The 20884-nt window shown below is 40.7% G+C and overlaps 1 protein-coding gene across 1 annotated transcript in view; it reads right to left on the bottom strand.

Moving 5' to 3' along the window:
- The window catches only part of SAV1 (salvador family WW domain containing protein 1), a 37991-nt gene extending 17107 nt beyond the window's left edge, over positions 1–20884 (bottom strand). Inside the window, exons 1-3 of the mRNA XM_073350191.1 lie at positions 20592–20884; positions 14845–15285; positions 3241–3511 (exon numbers count right to left, since the gene is read on the bottom strand). Coding sequence (XP_073206292.1) covers positions 3241–3511; positions 14845–15285; positions 20592–20685 — 806 coding nt within the window. The 5' untranslated portion in view covers positions 20686–20884. The remainder of the gene's footprint in view (positions 1–3240; positions 3512–14844; positions 15286–20591) is intronic.

Below are 20884 nucleotides of genomic sequence, written 5' to 3'. Positions count from 1 at the left end.
CAGGCAGGTTGCATTTAATTTTAAATACTCTTTACTGGGAGTAAGGAGACCTTTCTGCAGTCGTTTTTAATAATTGCGCCATGGTCTTTATTTTATTCTAAACACAAATATAAACACAGCTGCATTTATCACATTGTAGAAACTTATATCAGACCATTTTACCTGTTACCTACTGCCTTTTACTAACATGGTCTGACCAAAAATTAAAAACTGATTTTAACAGATAAAATAGACAAGTATCATTTAGCTGATCAATCCAAAATTCCATGGATTTAGAACAAATGTGTTCTAGTAACATTTAGTAACCTATTCCACAAGAACTTCAAGTTTCATCTTTAAAATGTTATCTATTGTTCCATATAGAGATTTTTCCTTCTCACATGAAAAAACAATAAGAAAAATAATACAGCAGGGACAAGCGTGTTGGAATATACTAACGAAAAGTTTATATTGTGTGTAGATGAAAACAGGGACTTTCAGTTTAGAGCAGAACTAGCCCATGTTTAAGATGGCAAAGTGCCTCTTCATCAGGAATATTATTAAAGGTTATTTGTGAGGACAGCCTGTTGGAAGGTAAGATTTAACAGCTTCCTTTCAACCTGTAACATTTTTCTCCTCCTGTGACCTTACTGACGTAACCTGTGACCGTAGAGATGATTGTTGCAACCACTGTTATATATTTGTAGCAAATATTGTACAAAGGTTGTTGTGTCTATGGAAAGGTTATGATTTTTTGCTGATTATGATTATGCTATCTGTATGTGTGAATCATTTTTGTAGCTGAAGTTATGAATATTGGCTATGTACTTGTATCTTAATGTGTTTTGATTCTAAGAAGCCTCAGTGAAGCATTTGGTCAACTTCTTAAGAAAGAACTATTCTCAGTAAGTGCCCACTGAAGAAGCACTGGCTGAAAAACTTTGGGAGACGCCAATCCACATGTGAGCTTTCCTGGGAACGTTCAAACTAACATGTAAATAATGGCGTCGGCCTGTAAAGAACTGAATCGTGCATGTCGAGGGATAAGAGGGAAGATCCTTTCACAGATTGAGAACTGGTTAAAAAGACAGGGAACAAAGGGTAGGAATAAATGGTACGTTTTCAGAATGGAGAGGGGTAACTAGTGGTGCTCCCCAAGGGTCAGTCCTAGGACCAATCCTATTCAACTTATTCATAAATGATCTGGAGAAAGGGGTAAACAGTGAGGTGGCAAAGTTTGCAGATGATACTAAACTGCTCAAGGTAGTTAAGACCAGAGCAGACTGTGAAGAACTTCAAAAAGATCTCACCAAACTAAGTGACTGGGCAACAAAATGGCAAATGAAATTTAATGTGGATAAATGTAAAGTAATGCACATTGGAAAAAAAGAACCCTAACTATATATACAATATGATGGGGGCTAATTTAGCTACAACTAATCAGGAGAAAGATATTGGAGTCATCGTGAATAGTTCTCTGAAGATGTCCATGCAGTGTGCAGCAGCAGTTAAAAAAGCAAACAGGATGTTAGGAATCATTAAAAAAGGGATAGAGAATAAGATGGAGAATATCTTATTGCCCTTCTATAAATCCATGGTACACCCACATCTTGAATACTGCATACAGATGTGGTCCCCTCATCTCAAAAAAGATATACTGGCATTACAAAAGGTTCAGAAAAGGGCAACTAAAATGATGAGGGGTTTGGAACGGGTCCCATATGAGGAGAGATTAAAGAGGCTAGGACTTTTCATCTTGGAAAAGTGGAGACTAAGAGGGGATATTATAGAGGTATATAAAATCATGAGTGGTGTGGAGAAAGTGAATAAGGAAAAGTTATTTACTTGTTCCCATAAGAACTAGGGGCCAACCAAATGAAATTAATGGCCAGCAGTTTAAAACAAATAAAAGGAAGTTCTTCTTCACTCAGTGCACAGTCAACCTGTGGAAATCCTTGCCTGAGGAGGTTGTGAAGGCTAGGACTATAACAGGGTTTAAAAGAGAACTGGATAAATTCATGGAGGTTGAGTCCATTAATGGCTATTAGTCAGGATGGGTAAGGAATGGTGTCCCTAGCCTCTGTTTGTCAGAGGGTGGAGATGGATGGCAGGAGAGAGATCACTAGATCATTACCTAGTAAGTTCACTCCCTCTGGGGCACCTGGCATTGGCCACTGTCAGCAGACAGGATACTGGGCTGGATGGACCTTTGGTCTGACCCAGTCTAGCCATTCTTACGTTCTTTTGTTCATGGACATGTGGCTTGCCCATGTGACTCCAGGCCCCATCTTGCTGCTGTGATCTTTCACAGGGCAGAGGATATAAAAGGCCCTGAAAACTCCTCCATTTTGTTTTCAGTCCTGCTTCTTGCCTCTGGAGGAACCTTGCTGCAAACTGAAGCTCTGAACAGAGGACTGAATGACCCATCCCAGCTGTGGATGTACTCCGGAGACTTGATTTGAACCTGCAGCTTATTCCATCCTTGCTACAAGCCTGAACCAAGAACTTTGCCATTACTGTATGTAACGGATTCCATTTAACCAGTTCTAGCTTTCATCTGTATCTTTTTCCTTTTATGAATAAACCTTTAGATTTTAGATTCTAAAGGATTGGCAACAGCACGATTTGTGGGTAAGATCCGATTTGTATACTGACCTGGGTCTGGGGCTTGGTCTTTTGGGATTGGGAAGACCTTTTTTTCCTTTTACTGGGGCACTGGTTTTCATAACCATTTGTCCCCATAACGAGTGGCACTGGTGGTGATACTGGGAAACTGGAGAGTCTAAGGGAATTGCTTGTGTGACTTATGGTTAGCCAGTCCTCTCTGTTTGGCTGGTTTGGTTTGCCTTGGTGTGCAAAGGAACCCTACCCTTGGGCTGTAACTGCCTTGCTTTAAGCAATTTGTCCTGAATTGATACGGTCAGTTGCGTCTCACCAAAGCCAGCATTGTTACACCTCCTGAAGTATTCTGTCACTCTTAATGAATATTCATAGTAAAGTATAATGATGCATTGTTCTTTATTAGCTGGTAGCAATATTCTGTGCTCTGAACTTACATTAAAATTAACACAGCTCAGGAAACAGAAGCCTTAAGGTTACCTCCCTTTACAATTAGAGCAACTTGGACAGAAACCAGTAAAGTTCCATGTATAAAAATAATATATAACAGATCAGTGATGTGCTAAGACAGAAAAGTTCGAATTTAGCATGAAAAATCTATCAGAATATGGTCTACAACAAAATCTAACATTGATAGCCTACCTGGGAGCACAGGGATGTTTGTACTGAGCTCTTTTATTGATGTGATCTACATAATATACTCCAAATTCTGCTGACTCAACTCTTTCCCATCCAGGAGGCAGCCCCTCACGCTCGAGTGGATGGCTCCAATGAGTTGTATTAGTGTTATGATCAATGTAGTATTTCCTTCCTCTAATAGTCCAGTCCACTGACCAGCCAGGAAGAAGAGGTAAATCTTCAGAACTGTGATTTGTTAAATTTCCTAATGATGTAGCAGGAACCCTGCCAATACCTGAAAAAAACATGAGTTCAGCCAAGTTGACAACAATGCTTGAAATTGGTTTACTGACTTAAAAAAAAGTTGTAATTACTTTCCTCGTGAAAGCAATAAAAGATTATTCACTCAGAAGATGACAAACCTCAAGAATAAGGCTGCAGTAGATTTACAACTTCTATATTCACACATTTTTTCTCTCTGCTTATTTCAAATTAGAACTGGTCAAATGAATCACTAATTATTAGGCAATCAGAACATTATATGTATGGTCTGACCAACAACAAGTAGAGCAATAATCCTTTTGTAAGTCAGATCTCAGTTCCTGAAAAAAAAGGGCGGGCTCTGGGAGGGATTTAGGTGTGGGAGGGGGTGCGGAGCGCCAGATCTGGGGGCCACTCACCTCGGCTGGCTCCCCGCAAGCGGCGACCTGTCCCAGGCTCCAGCTGCTCCTAGGTGGAGGCACAGCAGGCAGCTCTGCGTGCTGCTCCTCCTCCCCCACCCCCGTGCCAGCTGCACAGCTCCCCTTGACTGGGAACCGTGGCCAATGGGAGCTGCGGGGCAGCTCCTGAGCCCTAGCCTGCTGCCCTGAGCCCCCACCCGCACCCAAACTCCCTCCCAGAGCCTGCGTTCCACACCCCCTCCTACACCCCAACCCCACACCCTCTCCCGCATGCAAACTCCCCCCCTCTTACTTAACCAGCATTTTTTACTTACCAGCACCCTCTTCCCCCAACATGCCGGACAAAACAACTTTCACTGTATTTTCAAATGCCATAATAAAATACATTTTACTTGATTCCAGCATTCCCAACTAGCTGGTAAATGTCCTATTAATGCTATGTTTTCTCACTGAACCATATAGAGGAGCTTAGATTTTTTTTTTCTCTCTCAGAAGTTAAACAATTGATTCTACCACAGTACCAATGTCTCCACAGATGTTGGAATAAATACTTCCTCAGCTTTGGCTCTTCAGAAATAAAAATGTGTGCAAGTGTACGAGAGAGAGATGGTACTAGCTGTATCATCCAAAGAATACCCCGAAAAGAAATCTATGCTAGCTCATCCAAAAAGCAGTATTGAAGCCAGACGAAACTTCACCATTACTCTTTCTCTGCCTAACCATCTGTTATAAACAGATATCACACATGCAGCTTCTCCTTTGTACTCATCCTTCCACTTCTGCTATCAGGGAAATTGTGAACATGCTTTCCTTCTGACAGTTCACCCACAGATCAACACTGGCACATGAATGACATTCTTTTCGATCTTTTGCTTACCAGTTTAGATCTAATACAGCACAAGTGCTGGAGTAACACCTCATCTGCACTTCAGTCTGTGATAGCAGCTATTAGCAATCAGGTAACTGGAAATTATTCAAAGTGAAGAAACAGGAAACGAGGGACTAAATTCCTCTTTTCCCCCGTCAGCCCCGCTGAGCACTGGTTTCGAAAACATTTGTATTTGTCAACAAAAATATTTCTAACCCTGGCAGGTTATGAAACACTTGACCTTGGAGTACATCCCTGTATTAAAATATTTTTGCTATTTCCATAAGTTAGCGTGTATACCAATGCTGTGGTTCCCTCCTGCAGGTCCTGATCCTGAAAAGGAATCTGCAACCTTGACCTTATTTCCCTGTGGAGTCCCACTGAAGGCAGGGAGGAGAAAGGAGTTCCAGTTTCTATTTCCAAGAGGAAATACAATTTTCCAATTAAGCTACTTGAAAAGATACTGGACTTCAGATAAACAAGTCCAATATTTTCTCCCACTAACTGGGCTGTTATGATTGTGACTCTTCTTGGATGTGTAAACAAGAACTACTTATGGTGTCAGCACTAACATGGGATTCAAATACTCTCAGATGTCACTAGAAGAAAGAACCTCAACATAGGAATAACCATTAACTTTCCTTTCGGTTTAAACATTTCAAACTAGCACATGCTCAAGTGTTTTGTTGTGTTTTTTACTCCCACTTCAATTACAGCAAAATTTAGCAGTCAATATATCACGGAATCATAGAATATCAGGGTTGGAAGGGACCTCAGGAGGTCATCTAGTCCAATCCCCTGCTCAAAGCAGGACCAATCCCCAGTTTTTGCCCCAGATCCCTAAATGGCCCCCTCAAGGACTGAACTCACAACCCTGGGTTGAGCAGGCCAATGCTCAAACCACTGAGCTATCCCTCCCCCAAGTGCTGTGGACAAAGTTTATTGCTTAATGAAGTTTCAAAGCTGGGATTACAAGGTTTCAGATAGAGCTAAACCCATTCTATGTATGATCAGTGAGGGCTTGTTTATGTGGGAAGTTATTTAAACCCTGATATTTACCAGTAGAACAGCCCACGTGGACACGCAAAGGCCTAGTCTATTCTTAAAACTTAGATCGACCAAGCAATGTGGCTAAGGCTAGGAAAAACATTGTGCCCTGTGCACCACAGTTAGGTTGACTTAACCCCCGCAGCGTGGATGCCACCTCTTGAGAGATGGATTAACTAACTGACAGAAAAACCCCTTGAGCTGATGTAGGAAGAGTCCACAGTGCAGCGCTGCAGCTGTAGCAGCTGAAGTATAGACAAGGCCTTTGGTGCCACAAAAAAACCAGACAAGAGCTAAGAGGGGAAAGGGAAAATTGTAATCAGAATGATTTTCAGGTCCGTTTCCCTGTGCATCACCAAGACTAGAAAGTAATTGCTACACTTCATTGGAAAGGCAAGACTTCTAGCTTTCCTCGTTTCTATAGCGTTAAGTTATAGCCACGGACCTTATCACAGTCACTACTCCCTCAGACAACCCAATGCTATTTTGGCACCTTTTTTGGACTTAATATAGCAAGTACCAAACCAGTGTAATTTTTTGATTCTTGGATAAACTTTTTTTTTTAAATATATAACTGAAGCGACCAATAGTTATGAAACCAAAGGCTAGATTTACAGGTAACAAAGGGGCTAGGAGAACACAGAAAGCTGTAAAAGGCCACTTATAGTTTCATGTATACCTTTTCCTTAAATCATAAAAACACCATCAGTATTTTGAGGTTGTTGAAAGTTATAAGAATTCAGATTCTATTTGTGAAGTATAGCTTCTCATGCCTTTTGAATCGTTGTGGCATTCAACTATAATTAGTTTAATTTAGACATTTGTTTGTACAATTAGAGTTATTGAATATCAAAATAAACCAAACACACTGCTTTTGCTTATAACATTCTTATGAAGGAAGTACTCAGCAGATGCTTCCTTGAAATGAGAATATACAACAAGAATATTACCTACTGTAGCTTAGAACAGGAGAGGAAAAAACAACTTTGTTTTTTTAGACTCCTGTAAGTATCAATAGTAAGAGTGGGCACCTCTTCCAAGGCTAGATTACCATTTAATCTTTTTCACAATTGCTGGTCAAAGAAGGGAGGGACATTTAAAGTATTAACAAGGAAAATACTGTGTTATAACATAGGAGAATATTTTACTAGATCGCAAAACAACTTGAAACACTGTAAGCAGAAAGTTACACTGTGTAATACCGCCTGACAGAAATATGCCTGGTACTTTACAGTCATGTAAAGTTACAAGAACCCTATCTTGAGGAGCTGTGTCAGAATATTTATTATTTCTACTTCTACAACACCTGAGGGCCCAAAATGTGTATTAGCGCCCATTGTAAGGCACTATACAAAAACACCACAAAGTCCACGGCTCAGAGCATTCAGAACTAGATTCAGATAATATAAAACACGTATTCTGACAAGGAGTTGACGAACAAGTTAAATTTTAAGTCAGAGTTCTTTCAGCAGAAGTGCGGGGGCAGATATTCAAAGCAAGATGGAACTTTGGCGTGCCTATTAGTGGGTGGCGTGGTCCCAGTTTAACTCCTCCACTGCAACTTTTCTTTTAAAACCTGCCCTGTACTATCCTAGCTAAAACTTCTCTTTTCTCCTGGTACTTTCTTGGGTTAGATCTCTGTCATTGTATTAGTTGCTAGACAATCTTTGCATTTCCTGCTCAGAGACAGAACAGCTTCTGCAAAACGGTTTCTGTTAGCACTGTCTCAGTCCTTTCCAAGTTATAACTCTTTTTTACTCTCTGCTTAAAGGTGGTTTTTCTCATATGAAAATGGCTTTCTTAATGAGAGTTACCAAATCTCAGGAGTGGGCACAACTGTATTCTCATTTACTGGACTGAAATCCCCGCCCAGACTGCATCACTTAAACCCTATAGTCTGGAACCGGTCTTTTCTCATTTGCCATTTCTGTTTCTCTCTGACTCCGATGTTTTCTTTTTGCTTTAACTACTGGTCAAAGGAATCTCAATGCTGTCCTGTTATTTTTGGCCTGGCTTTTCCTCTGTGGCGTAACATGCTGCCTTCAGTTCAAGCCTCTGAACTAACTGGCAACTAGCTTCTGAGTTTTTACACAGTGCTGCAAAGCAGAGGAATCCTGTTGAATCTAGCCTGCTCTCTTTAGGGATGCAACTGTATATTATCTCACTAGTCTGCTAAAAGAAAATGTAAATGGATATAGACCATTTTTATTATCCATACTTTACAATACTTAAGGTATTTCCAGGTTTTAAGCCAGGCTCTACATTAAGTCTCTTTTTGAAAACCTTCAGCAGCACAACATTTCAACACTAGGATCCAAGCATCAGTTTTTAGCATTGTTTTTTACCATGCATCATGGACTCCAGAGACAATGCAAAGGAGCTCCTTTGCGTTACAATATCAATTCTTACAGAAATAGACCTGTAATGCAATGATGCCTTTCAATTCAAAATAAAGTCTTTGTGCATACACCACAGAGAGAACAAAACAGATGTACTGCACAAAATGATTTTGTAGTCCAGTCCAAGGGATCTTTCTGTGGGAATACCCTGCTTGGAAAGAAACGGTCACTGGAATCTATCCTGAGTGGAGGTCTCAGTTCTGCCATAGATCACCTCTTTGGCCAATCAAGTGGCCTGAGGGAATTGTGTTTGAAGAGAGCAGAAGATCTCAGAGTGGCTAGAAAGAAGTGTGGGGGGGGGGGGGCGGGGAGGGAGTAGAGGGCAGGGGAGAGGAAGGAACTGAGAAGGGAACCTCAGTGCGCTACCATTGATCTGATGCAGAACCAGAAAGGTGAAGCAGTTTTAGATCCCATATTTCAGCCTGATAATGAGTAGGTTTAATCCTTGAACTAGTAGGCATTGAGTAGTTCTTTTCAAGCCTTGGTCACTGTCACGTTGATTGAGACAGTTTTGATTAAGTAGAGAGGTTGGAAGGGGGATAAAGAAACGGACTGAGGTGAGGACATGATGTCTGCAAGTAAAAAGCATGCTTCAGAATTCTGGAGACAAAGGAAAGACAAGAGATAGGACGACAAACCATACCGGATGAAGAAAAAGCTTTTAAAAGATTGGGGGAATGAGCCAGAGGAAAGGAAGCAGTTGAAGAAAGGGGAGGGGGGAATCAGAGGGAGCCAAGGATGATAAAGGAAGGGTGAATAGGGTCAAGGGAATAGGTTAAAGGATTAAAGAAAGGTGATAACTCAGTCAAATAAGAATGAAGGAAGGTAGAACTGGGGTGAATTAGGGTGGAAGACAGATGAGGAAGTTTCAGTAAAAAAATCTTATCAAATATTTTGTTTTTGAAAAGATTACTAGGGCTGTCAAGCGATTAAAAAAGTAATTGCAATTAATCACACAATTAAAAAACTAATCGTGATTAATTGCGTGATTAATCGCAGTTAAATAGAATACCATTTATTTAAATATCTTTTCAGAGTTACAGCCGTGTTAGTCTGTATTCGCAAAAAGAAAAGGAGTTCTTGTGGCACCTTAGAGACTAACCAATTTATTTGAGCATGAGCTTTTGTGAGCTACAGCTCACTTCATCGGATGCATACCGTGGAAACTGCAGAAGACATTATATACACACAGAGACCATGAAACAATACCTCCTCCCACCCCACTGTCCTGCTGGTAATAGCTTATCTAAAGTGATCATCAAGTTGGGCCATTTCCAGCACAAATCCAGGTTTTCTCACCCTCCACCCCCCCCCCCACACAAATTCACTCTCCTGCTGGTAATAGCCCATCCAAAGTGACAACTTTCTACACAATGTGCATGATAATCAAGTTGGGCCATTTCCTGCACAAATCCAGGTTCTCTCACCCCCTCACCCCCCTCCAAAAAACACACACACAAACTCACTATCCTGCTGGTAATAGCTCATCCAAAGTGACCACTCTCCCTACAATGTGCATGATAATCAAGGTGGGCCATGTCCAGCACAAATCCAGGCTCTGTCACCCCCCCCCTTTTTTTTTCCAGGGAGACACACACACACACAAACTCACTTTCCTGCTGGCAATAGCTCATCCAAACTGACCACTCTCCAAGTTTAAATCCAAGTTAAACCAGAACGTCTGGGGGGGGTAGGAAAAAACAAGGGGAAATAGGCTACCTTGCATAATGACTTAGCCACTCCCAGTCTCTATTTAAGCCTAAATTAATAGTATCCAATTTGCAAATGAATTCCAATTCAGCAGTTTCTCGCTGGAGTCTGGATTTGAAGTTTTTTTGTTTTAAGATGCTGAATTGGAATTCATTTGCAAATTGGATACTATTAATTTAGGCTTCAATAGAGACTGGGAGTGGCTAAGTCATTATGCAAGGTAGCCTATTTCCCCTTGTTTTTTCCTACCCCCCCCCCCCCAGACGTTCTGGTTTAACTTGGATTTAAACTTGGAGAGTGGTCAGTTTGGATGAGCTATTGCCAGCAGGAGAGTGAGTTTGTGTGTGTGTGTGTGTCCCTGGAAAAAAAAGGGGGGGTGGGGTGAGAAAGCCTGGATTTGTGCTGGACATGGCCCACCTTGATTACCATGCACATTGTAGGGAGAGTGGTCACTTTGGATGAGCTATTACCAGCAGAAGAGTGAGTTTGTGTGTTTATGGGGGTGGGGGTGGGGGTGAGAAAACCTGAATGTGTGTTGGAAATGGCCCACCTTGATTATCATGCACATTGTAGGGAGAGTGGTCACTTTGGATGAGCTATTACCAGCAGGATAGTGAGTTTGTGTGTGTGTTTTTTGGAGGGGGGTGAGGGGGTGAGAGAACCTGGATTTGTGCAGGAAATGGCCCAACTTGATTATCATGCACATTGTGTAGAGAGTTGTCACTTTGGATGGGCTATTACCAGCAGGAGAGTGAATTTGTGTGTGGGGGGGTGGAGGGTGAGAAAACCTGGATTTGTGCTGGAAATGGCCCAACTTGATGATCACTTTAGATAAGCTATTACCAGCAGGACAGTGGGGTGGGAGGAGGTATTGTTTCATATTCTCTGTGTGTATATAAAGTCTGCTGCAGTTTCCACGGTATGCATCCGATGAAGTGAGCTGTAGCTCACGAAAGCTCATGCTCAAATAAATTGGTGATTTATTTAAGGTGCCACAAGTACTCCTTTTCTTTTTAAATATCTTTGTATTCTGTGTTGTAATTGAAATCAATATATTTGAAAATGTAGAAAGCATCCAAAGTGTACAGTGCTCACTTTATATTTATTTTTGATTACAAGTATTTGCAATGTAAAAAACAAAAGAAACAGTCTTTTTCAATTCACCTAATACAAGTATTGTAGTGAAATCTCTATCATGAAAGTGGAACTTACAAATGTACAAAAAAAACTGCATTCAAAAATAAAACAATGTAAAATTTTACAGCCTGCAACTCTACTCAGTCCTATTTCTTGTTCAGCCAATTGCTCAGACAAACAAGTTTGTTTACATTTGCAGGAGATAATGCTGCTAATTTCTTGTTTACAATGTTACTGAAAGTGAGAACAGGTGTTCGCATGGCACTGTTGTAGCTGGCATCACAAGATATTTATGTGCCAGATGTGCTAAAGATTCATATGTCCCTTCATGCTTCAACCACCATTCCAGGGGACGTGTCCATGCTGATGACAGGTTCTGCTCCCTAACAATCCAAAGCCATGCAGACTGATACGTGTTCCTTTTCACCATCTGAGTCAGATGCCACCAGCAGAAGGCTGATTTTCTTTGTTGGTGGTTCGGGTTCTGTAGTTTCCGCATCAGAATGTTGTGTTTTTCAGACTTCTGGAAGCATGCTCCACACCCCGTCCCTCTCAGATTTTGGAAGGCACTTCAGATTCTTAAACCTTGGGTCGAGTGTTGTAGCGATCTTTAGAAATCTCATATCGGTACCTTCTTTGCGTTTGGTCAAATCTGAAAGTGAAAGCGTTCTTAAAATGAACAACATGTGCTGAGTCATCATCCGAGACTGCTATAGCTTGAAATATATGGCAGAATGCGGGTAAAACAGAGTAGGGGACATGCAATTCTCCCCCAAGGAGGTCAGTCACAAATTTAATAAGCGCATTTTTTTTTTAAAGTGTTACCAGCATGGAAGCATGTCCTCTGGATTGGTGGCATGAAGCATGAAAGGGCATACGAATGTTTTAGCATATCTGGCACATAAATAAGGTGCAATGTCGGCTACAAAAGTGCCATGTGAATGCCTGTTCCCACTTTCAGGTGACACTGTAAATAAGAAACAGGCAGCATTATCTCCTGTAAATGTAAACAAACTTGGTTGCCTTAGCGTTTGGCTGAATAGAAAGTAGGACCGAGTGGACTTGTAGGCTCTGAAGTTTTACATCGTTTTGTTTTTGAGTGCAGTTATGTAACCAAAAAAAACAAACAAACCACATTTGTAAATTGCACTTTCACGATAAACAGCTTGCACTAACTACAGCACTTGTATGAGGTAAACTGCAAAATACCATTTCTTTTATCATTTTTATAGTGCAAATATTTATAATAAAAAACAATACACTGATTTCAAACAACACAGAATACAATATATATGAAAATGTAGAAAAACATCCAAAAATTTAATAAACTTCAATTCGTGTTCTATTGTTCAACAGCGCAATTAAAACTGCGATTAATTGTGACTAATTTTTTGAGTTCATCGCGTAGGTTAACTGCGATTAATCAACAGCCCTAATAACTACATCCTAGGCTGAGAAAGATGCAAAGGAAGAGGAAGCTGGGAAGGAACTGAAAATAAGGAATTGGGTTCACGTTCTCATTGGCAATGAAACAGATCAACTAGTTTAAAACTGCATGCTGGGGGTGGGGTGGGGAGGGGGGGAAGGCAGTGCTTTTGTGCAAACGAACAATGTCCTTTTTTTGCCTCTCCCCTCACACTAAGCAGCAGATTTAATCCCTGATTCTACTGCTGCCACAGGAGACCTGTAGAATTGACAAGTATCTAGTCACTTTTACTAATGCTCACTCAAGCTAGGAGCAGTAAAGATATGGGAATGATTGACAGTAGAGAACCAAATTTAGAAGCTCCCTTCCGTTTTCCGGCAACCAGAGAGGTGAAAGGGGCAGAGAGAGGAAAGTCCTCTGTAAGCAGTTGTTTGTGTGGGTCTCAAATGTGACTGTAAAAATCACAAAAAGTTGGCAGGGTGACCCAGCTATGTGATACCAACAACTATCTTTAACTTGGTTTGGAAATTAACTAGATTTCAACTGACAGCGTCCCTTTTAATCACATCCAAAAACCCCACCAAAAAAACCCACAAAAAAACAGATTTCCATTTCCAGTGTATCAAAAACTGTCGCTGTTCGACTGAGCATCAATAATGTTTTCCAAAACTGTTCTGACCAGCCTATACTAGCACTTAAATCATTTTCAATATTGCTTTGGGGAAACTGTTTCAGCAAGGGTTCACTGTTTCCTACGATAGACAGGGTTTTTAAAAACTGATGGTTGTAATTTAAAAGGAACATGCGACTTATATGGATGACACTTGTTCGAACAGATGCATTATTTAGTATTTAGCAAAGAAATGAAACTGCAAAATGAAGTTTCCAAAATGAAACTGCATAGAAGTCCTCACAGTGTTACTATTATTACTCTTTGGAGCTCAGTTTCCCCCCTAACTATTCACTGAGTAAGAAGTTTTCTGTAACAAAAGCATTTCTCTGTCAAGTTAAAAATTCTATAAATGAGGTCAGTAACCTTAAAGTCTTGACATTCTTGGTAGTAGAGTTGTTTTTTTAGAGACAGCAGATTTACTATTTTGCTTACAGCTTACTCGTAAAGAGGAACTGAATGTATTTCACAGTGAAAACACTTATGTACATGTTTAAAGTTTAAAATAGTTGCTTTAAAATACTTTGTATAGGATGTTTTATATTTATCAAATGTTAGAACATAAGTACACAAGTTCTCTCTTTTTAAGGTCACTTTTCTATGACTAATAGAGTGGTTCCACAGATGCTGTACAAGTTTCACAGATTCTTAGTAGTTTTCCATTGTAAGTAGAAGATTCACAACAGAACACCACACAAAAATTATTCAGGAGTGCCACAGCACACAGAGCAGAGAAATCTAGAATTACTGTGCTGTAATGCCACCAAGGTTTTGATTATACTAAGCACTCCCATCTTCTTTATTGTGGTATTTGACTTCAGATTGTTTATAAACAAAACTACAACCCACAATTTATGGCCATCAGTTATTCTATACATATTTAATGGATGCAGCAAAAGCCTACTGCAAGTTGGCAGAAGCAAGCCAACTAATGGCTACGATGTTACCACAGGGATGTATTTTAAGAGTGCAGATATGATTCATGTAAATTCTCATAGTATTTTAACAAAGGGGATTAAAAGGTGCAAGTGAGCCAAAATAGATTATGTGACAGTTTTACCTCCTCAGTATTTTGAGTGAGCTGGTCATAATTTAACAGGAAGAGTCCTTCATAATCCATGTTTGGAATATCACTCACTTGGCTTCCATTTTGCACTCAATTAAAATACAGTATTTATTTTAACTCTTGAAATGTATAAGGAAAAATAGGTCACTTATAGTTGGATAGTACATATTATATACTTAAAATTATTTTAAAAATTCAGAAGTGTATCACTTTATTTAAAGAAATAAAGGCTATGTGGCTTCTGGAGAATGGTATAATCTGTTTAATAGATGTATTTGTAAAAAAAATACAATATTAAACTTAAGCCTGGACAAATATAAGATATCTCCAATTCTGTCAGGAGTTAAATAAGTTTAATATTAAAAAGCAATCCTACAAAGTACCTTTAATTTTTTTTTTTTTTTTTAAACATGCACATTTCCCTTCCCTCTCCACAGAATATATGCAACGTATTTCCTGGTTGCCATAAATATAAGCAAGCAAACTTTGTATCAGAAATGTAATTAAAATAGGAGAACTAGAGTATATAGAGCAATACTAATAAAAAAACATAACCAGGAGCATCATTAAGAAATATTTCCATAGCAAAAGTGTTTCTTATGCATTCTTTAAAATAACCACTTGCCTGCAGTATGCCTCCCTTGACTATGTGACATCCTTTGGAAGAGATCATTGTTATGTCCATAATATCTATAGTCCTCATGTACACGATCACTTAGCTGATGCCTCCTTTGACCATCATAAAAATCATAGTAATAGCGGGCACCAGCATCTCCATTTTCTGTCACAGAGTTAGCTTCCGTTAAAAAGGACTGGGAGGAAGAGCCATATTCCCGTGGGATATCAGTTGAATTTCTTGCAAGATATGAAGGCGCAGATAGTCTGTTGCTTTCTCGCCTCATTATTTCATGAGGTGGCCTCTGAACTGGAGGTCTAAGGAAACTCTGGTTTCTAGAAACTATCCCCTCCCCTCCTGCAGAGTAGGCAGAAGAACTCGAGTCAGGAACGCAGATATCAGTTCGTCTTGGAATGGTCGGACCATGACGGATAAATGAAGGCATCAGATCTGTAAGAGTAAAACATTGTAATTTAAATACAAACCTTGCTACAACAAATGTCCAAATTAAGTGCAAAATAGGTACGCTAACTGTTTGACCATAATGCTAAATTAGATTGTAGAAATCAGGAAATTCAAAGCTAAGGTTTTCACAGTAACATTAACTCAGCCATTTTAAACAAATATACAGTCAGAGTTCCAGGCCAGAAGGGACCATCAGATAAACTAGCCTGACCTCGGATATATCACAGGCCACCAACACACTGCAGCCACATCATGCACACTAAATCCAACATATGGAATTATACCAAAGTATTAGAGACCATAGGAGACTAAACTGTTGTGTGCCACCAAGAGAGAACATGAGGGACCAGAGGGTACCAATGCCCAAGGCCTTAGCAATAGCAAGGAAATTGATTAAATGAGATCCTGGCAAATGATCTGTGCCCCACACTGCAGAGGAAGGTGAAAAACCTCAAGGTCACTGCCAACCTGACTTGAGACAAAATTCTTTCCACGCTCCGCATATGGTTCTCCACTAGACCCCTGGAGCACGTGAGTAAGAACCAGCCAGCCCAACACCTGAGGGAGGTCTCAGTACCACCTCCGAGCACTGGCTCACCTTGCTTTTCATTTCTCTATCTCAAATACCATGAAAGAATCTCAAAGCATCTAGTAATCGGACCGTATGAACTGGAACCGTAAACCCGCTGAACATTAAACCCTACCAAATGAGGGTAGACCCATCCCCACCCCCGTATTCACTCACTATACCCGGCATACTGAACGTAGCTGTTGTGTGGATAACTTACCCCATATCCCGATGTCTGTACTCTGACCGGTTAAACTTTTCCCCCAGTCAGGGAATTTGCAGATTATTATGTGATCCTTGCTCCACCAGCTCCTAAATCGCATTTTGCACCCCTTGATAATCTGTACTTATCCCCTGACGACCAGAAACTCCTATGCTTGAACTCTGTACCGTTCCTTATTTCAACATTATCTCAAATAAAATTATTAAGCCTCAAAACATCCATCTAAGGAACTTATCCCCATTTTAGAGATTGAGAAATTGAAGCAAAGATAAATTAATTCGCTTGTCAGCTCTTTAGAAGAGAAGCTTTTACTCTGTACAGTGACTAGCACAACAGTGTCTCTAGATACAAATGCAACATACACAAATTATTTGTATTTCACTAGCTTCTAAAGACCCCAACTGAGACTGAAGCACAATATACACATATAGTAAGAGGCAGTTCTTGCCCAGAAGAACTTGCCATCAAAATACAGAGTTCATGTGTCTTGTCCAAAGTCACACAGAAAATCAGTGGCAGAGCAGAACTCAAATCTTTCAACTCCCAATCTAATGCCCTATCATGAGGTCTGCATTTGTGTACTTACAGTGACTGAGTACGTAAGTGACTTTCCCACAGTCTCACAGGAAGTCTGTAGTACACACCCAGGAATAGAACCTATACTTTACTGTATCTATATAACATGGTCTAGCTAGCAGTGCTGTAATTTGGAATGCTTCATTTCTCAACCTTAATGTTACATTAAGGTATCATAGCATTTAATAGCTCAGCTTTAAGGAAACTGCCATACGACATGAACATTAATTGCTATACTGGTTCAGAATCTAAACCATTTTGCCTCTACCAAGTTAAACATCAACCCAGAGTGGTAGGCCTCACTCAGAAGGAAAAATATGCCAATGTATTCAATAATTTTCTAAAGTCTGTCTTTTAAATTACACCTCAGTGGATGCAATGACTAAATTATTTGCCATAAGAAGTGCTATGAACACTAGAGCACACAATGGATTGTTATTTCACAACAAAACACTGAAAACATTGCTAATATATAGACAACTTTAAATTTTTACAAGTTTAAAAACATTATGCCTTTTATTTTGAAATCTAGTTTGTCTCCTCTCTCACTGGGAAATACAGTAATACCATGTTATTACTTTATATCTTCAGCCATTTTTGACCTGTGCATGCAAAACTGATTATCAGATTATTGTTACAGAGAGAATAGAATTTTTAAAACCCTTTTTACTAAGATGGCTAAAATGATTTAGTTCACACACAAATTCAGTATCGTACTGTAAATTAACAGTTTTAAAATTTTAAAACTAAAACATTCCAAAACTCAAAGAACCTAAAGAGTTCAAAGTACATTTTCCAAAAGTATATTTTCAGCTCTTGCAGTTGCGAAGGTAACTGTTCAAACAATATGATGCACTGCTGTCACACTCAGGCTTTGTATTCACTGCTAAAAAAAGATGTGTTTTTACCATAGGTTAAAACTAACTATATTAGCTAGCTTGCTGTAATGTTGGATCATATTAAAGAAGTTCTGTATTAAAATCACAAATGAGTTTGATTCCCCAGAGTTTAAATTCCAGGGTATTACTAATTAAGAGGTCTCTTGGTTTTTGGTACTGTTTCTCTCCCTCTATGTGTGAAACTTGCCATCTGCTAATTGTGTTAGTACATTCTAAGACAGAGTCTGTTCTCAAAGCAATTCACAGAGAGAGAGACTCAAAGCAATACTCTAACAACAGAAACAGCACCCAGAGACTCCCCGCCCTTTTGTTGTATTAACAATTGTGATTAAAATAGAGATAGAGGATGTATGTGGATGGATGCTTGGTGTGGATAATAACTGAATGATCAGGGAGGTGCCAGCCTCAGAATCCAGTGTCCATCGGCTGAAGAAGGCGTCAAGTGGAAATAACCAGAGGACCCCCGGAGGGCAGACTGGAATCCACCCAACAGCCTCAAGAATGGGAGAACCAAAGAACAAGATAACATCTTGGAGCCGTCAGGAATGTGCTATCTGCTGATTGATTCAGCAACAGCAGGATGAAGCAATTCCCATAGACTGGCATAGGAAGAAATTCCTATAAAAATAGACTCTAAAAAGTGAGAACTTTGGGGTCTGATTCTGCAAACCAACTTCCAGGAGCATCAGATGAGCATCTGACAAGGCCCTGCTCCCTCCTCATGTCCAGGCCACTTGGCCAGTGGCTTGGCATGAGCAACTCTAAGGCTGGTTACTATGATAACAACCTTGCAGAACCTGTGTGTGTGTGTGTGTTTGTATGAATGAATGTGTGAATAAATATGAGATTGAATGGAATGTTATAGCTATAACTAACTGCTTATTATGATTCTTTCTGTATTCACAATAAATGTGGTATTTTGCCTTTTTCCCTTTAATAAGATCCTGCTGGTTTTTATTTTATTGGTACAACAGTAAAATCCTATTAGAGACAAGTCATGAGATCACAGACAGGTGGGGAGTACAATGCTGACCTTGCCTAGGTACCTCCTCGTAAAAAAACTACAGATGCCTTAAAAAGAACAGGAGTACTTGTGGCACATTTGAGATTAACAAATTTATTTGAGCATAAGTTTTCGTGAGCTACAGCCCACTTCATCAGATGCATAGAATGAAACATATAGTAAGATACACACACACACACACACACACACACATAGAGAGAACACGCCTTGTCTCTACTAGGATTTTACACTGAGATAACTATCACACAGTTATTTTACCATAACCCCTCCCCTGTTTGGCAATGAAGATATAGCCTTAGCTTGCAAAAAAAGAACACTAACTTTAGGAGAGTTGTGAACTGCTCCAATTCATATGAACAAGTTATTAAAGGAACAATGTGAACTTAAATAAAAATCGCACTTCTATGTGAAGAAGATACTGTCTTCTACAAATAACTATTAAGGTTACTGGAACTGAGATTAGAGAAGTTTGTTTACGAAGTGCATTGGACAACACTTGTGTATGGACAGTTACCCCTTTTCACATAGGTCTTCCATACAGCAACAAGGAAAAGAACTCCATTTTTCTTATTTTATTTTATTTTTTTTAAATGGAGGGGAGAATATATTAAAATCATAAAAAGCTGGCTAGCAGGGTTGACAATTTCCTGGGAAAAACTAGTTTAGGAGGACCAGGTGTTAATAAAAACTGGCTTAAACAGGGAAAAATGATTGCACCAGTGTCCACGTTCTGCAAGCACAGAACGAGTCTTTTCAAATGCTGGATATATCCACTGAAAACTGAGGAACAGTTGGTCTATCCGCTACTTCGAAGTTGATCTTCTACAGAATTCTGCATGGCCAAATGGAACTAGACTCAAAACTCTGCATGCTTCTGATTGCTTAATGCTTCAAGCTCACAACTCTGCATTACTGTAATTTTCACATATTCAAACATTTTTGACTTTTGTTTATGAAATATTGAAAAATTGACCATGAATCACGACACACAACTTCCCTGAGAAAATACTAAACCAAAACCTTACATTCTGATGCTCAGTATTATAGCTACATATAGCTGCAGTTTTACTTTTTGTTCGCACAACCCTAAATTAATCTCTGAATCTGCTACCTTATGTAACCACAATTTTAATAGGTAACTAAAACAAAGTGTAATGTGGTGTGCATTAACAAACCAGCTTTTCAAACCGAAAATACCTTAAACTGGGACTAACATTTTTCCCCGGGGCAGTAAAAAACATGATTTTAACTGGTAAAAACCATCTCTGGTAAATACCATGCCATCCCAGTGGGCTGGAGGATTTAGGAGCAGGTGTAGTACATCAAAAGTTTTCACAGACTTAGTTTTTATTTGCTATATTCAGACTGTGGTAGGGCCCAAAAGACCCTGTATTGGGATTGGTGCCCACTGCACTCAGTAACGTATAAACAAAACATAGGAGAAAAAACAGTCCCTGCCCTGAAGTGTTTACTTAAAATAAAAGCAAACACTAACAAGCCTGGAAAGAAGGAAACCATTAAAACATGTACAACTTATGTACACTGGCATATACTACTTGCCGTTCACATGCATCTGAGCTAGCCCCTCGGGTCCTACATACCAAGTGGACAAGGATCCCTTTCAATTACAAAAGAACAACAACAAAAAAAGAACAGGCGGACTTGTGGCACCTTAGAGACTAACCAATTTATTTGAACATGAGCTTTCGTGAGCTGCAGCTCACAGACTAACACGGCTGCTACTCTGAAACCAGGCAAAGAACAGAGTTTTTACCTTCACATCCGATGGGCAGGGTGCCACTATAGGCCCCTGCCCACCTCCTGGGGCGGGTGGGTGTTGGGGGCCTTCCCCCCCCCGTCAGGGCTCCAGGCCCGGGGCACGCTCCCCGCTGCCCCCTGGGGGGCGGCTTCTCCCCCCCCCATCTCGGGTCACCCCCCCCATCTCGGGTCACCCCCTCCCCCCGCGGCTCCTGCCGGCGCGGCGCCGCCCCGGACACTCACTGCGGAGCAGCGGGCTGGTCTCCTTCTTCACGTACTTGCCCTGCACCTCGCCCGGCTTGGAGAGCTCCGTGCGCGTCTTCTTCCGGGACAGCATCCCCCCGCCCGGGGGGCTCGGGCCCGGGCCCGGGCCCGCGGCCGCCTCACTCCGCACGGGCCCCGGCGCCGCGCCGCGCGGCTCCCGCCTGCATCACGCGCACCCGCTCGGGGCCGGAGGGACGGGGCCGGGCCGCCGCGGAGCCATGTGCGGGGCCGCCCCCTCGGCGCACAGCCCTGTGGGACGCCGGCAGCGCCCG

The sequence above is a fragment of the Lepidochelys kempii genome, chromosome 6 (assembly GCF_965140265.1).
Source record: "Lepidochelys kempii isolate rLepKem1 chromosome 6, rLepKem1.hap2, whole genome shotgun sequence".
NCBI lineage: Eukaryota > Metazoa > Chordata > Testudines > Cheloniidae > Lepidochelys > Lepidochelys kempii.
The sequence above is the reverse complement of the archived record's forward strand: the minus strand, read 5'-3'. Positions and strand labels throughout refer to the sequence as shown.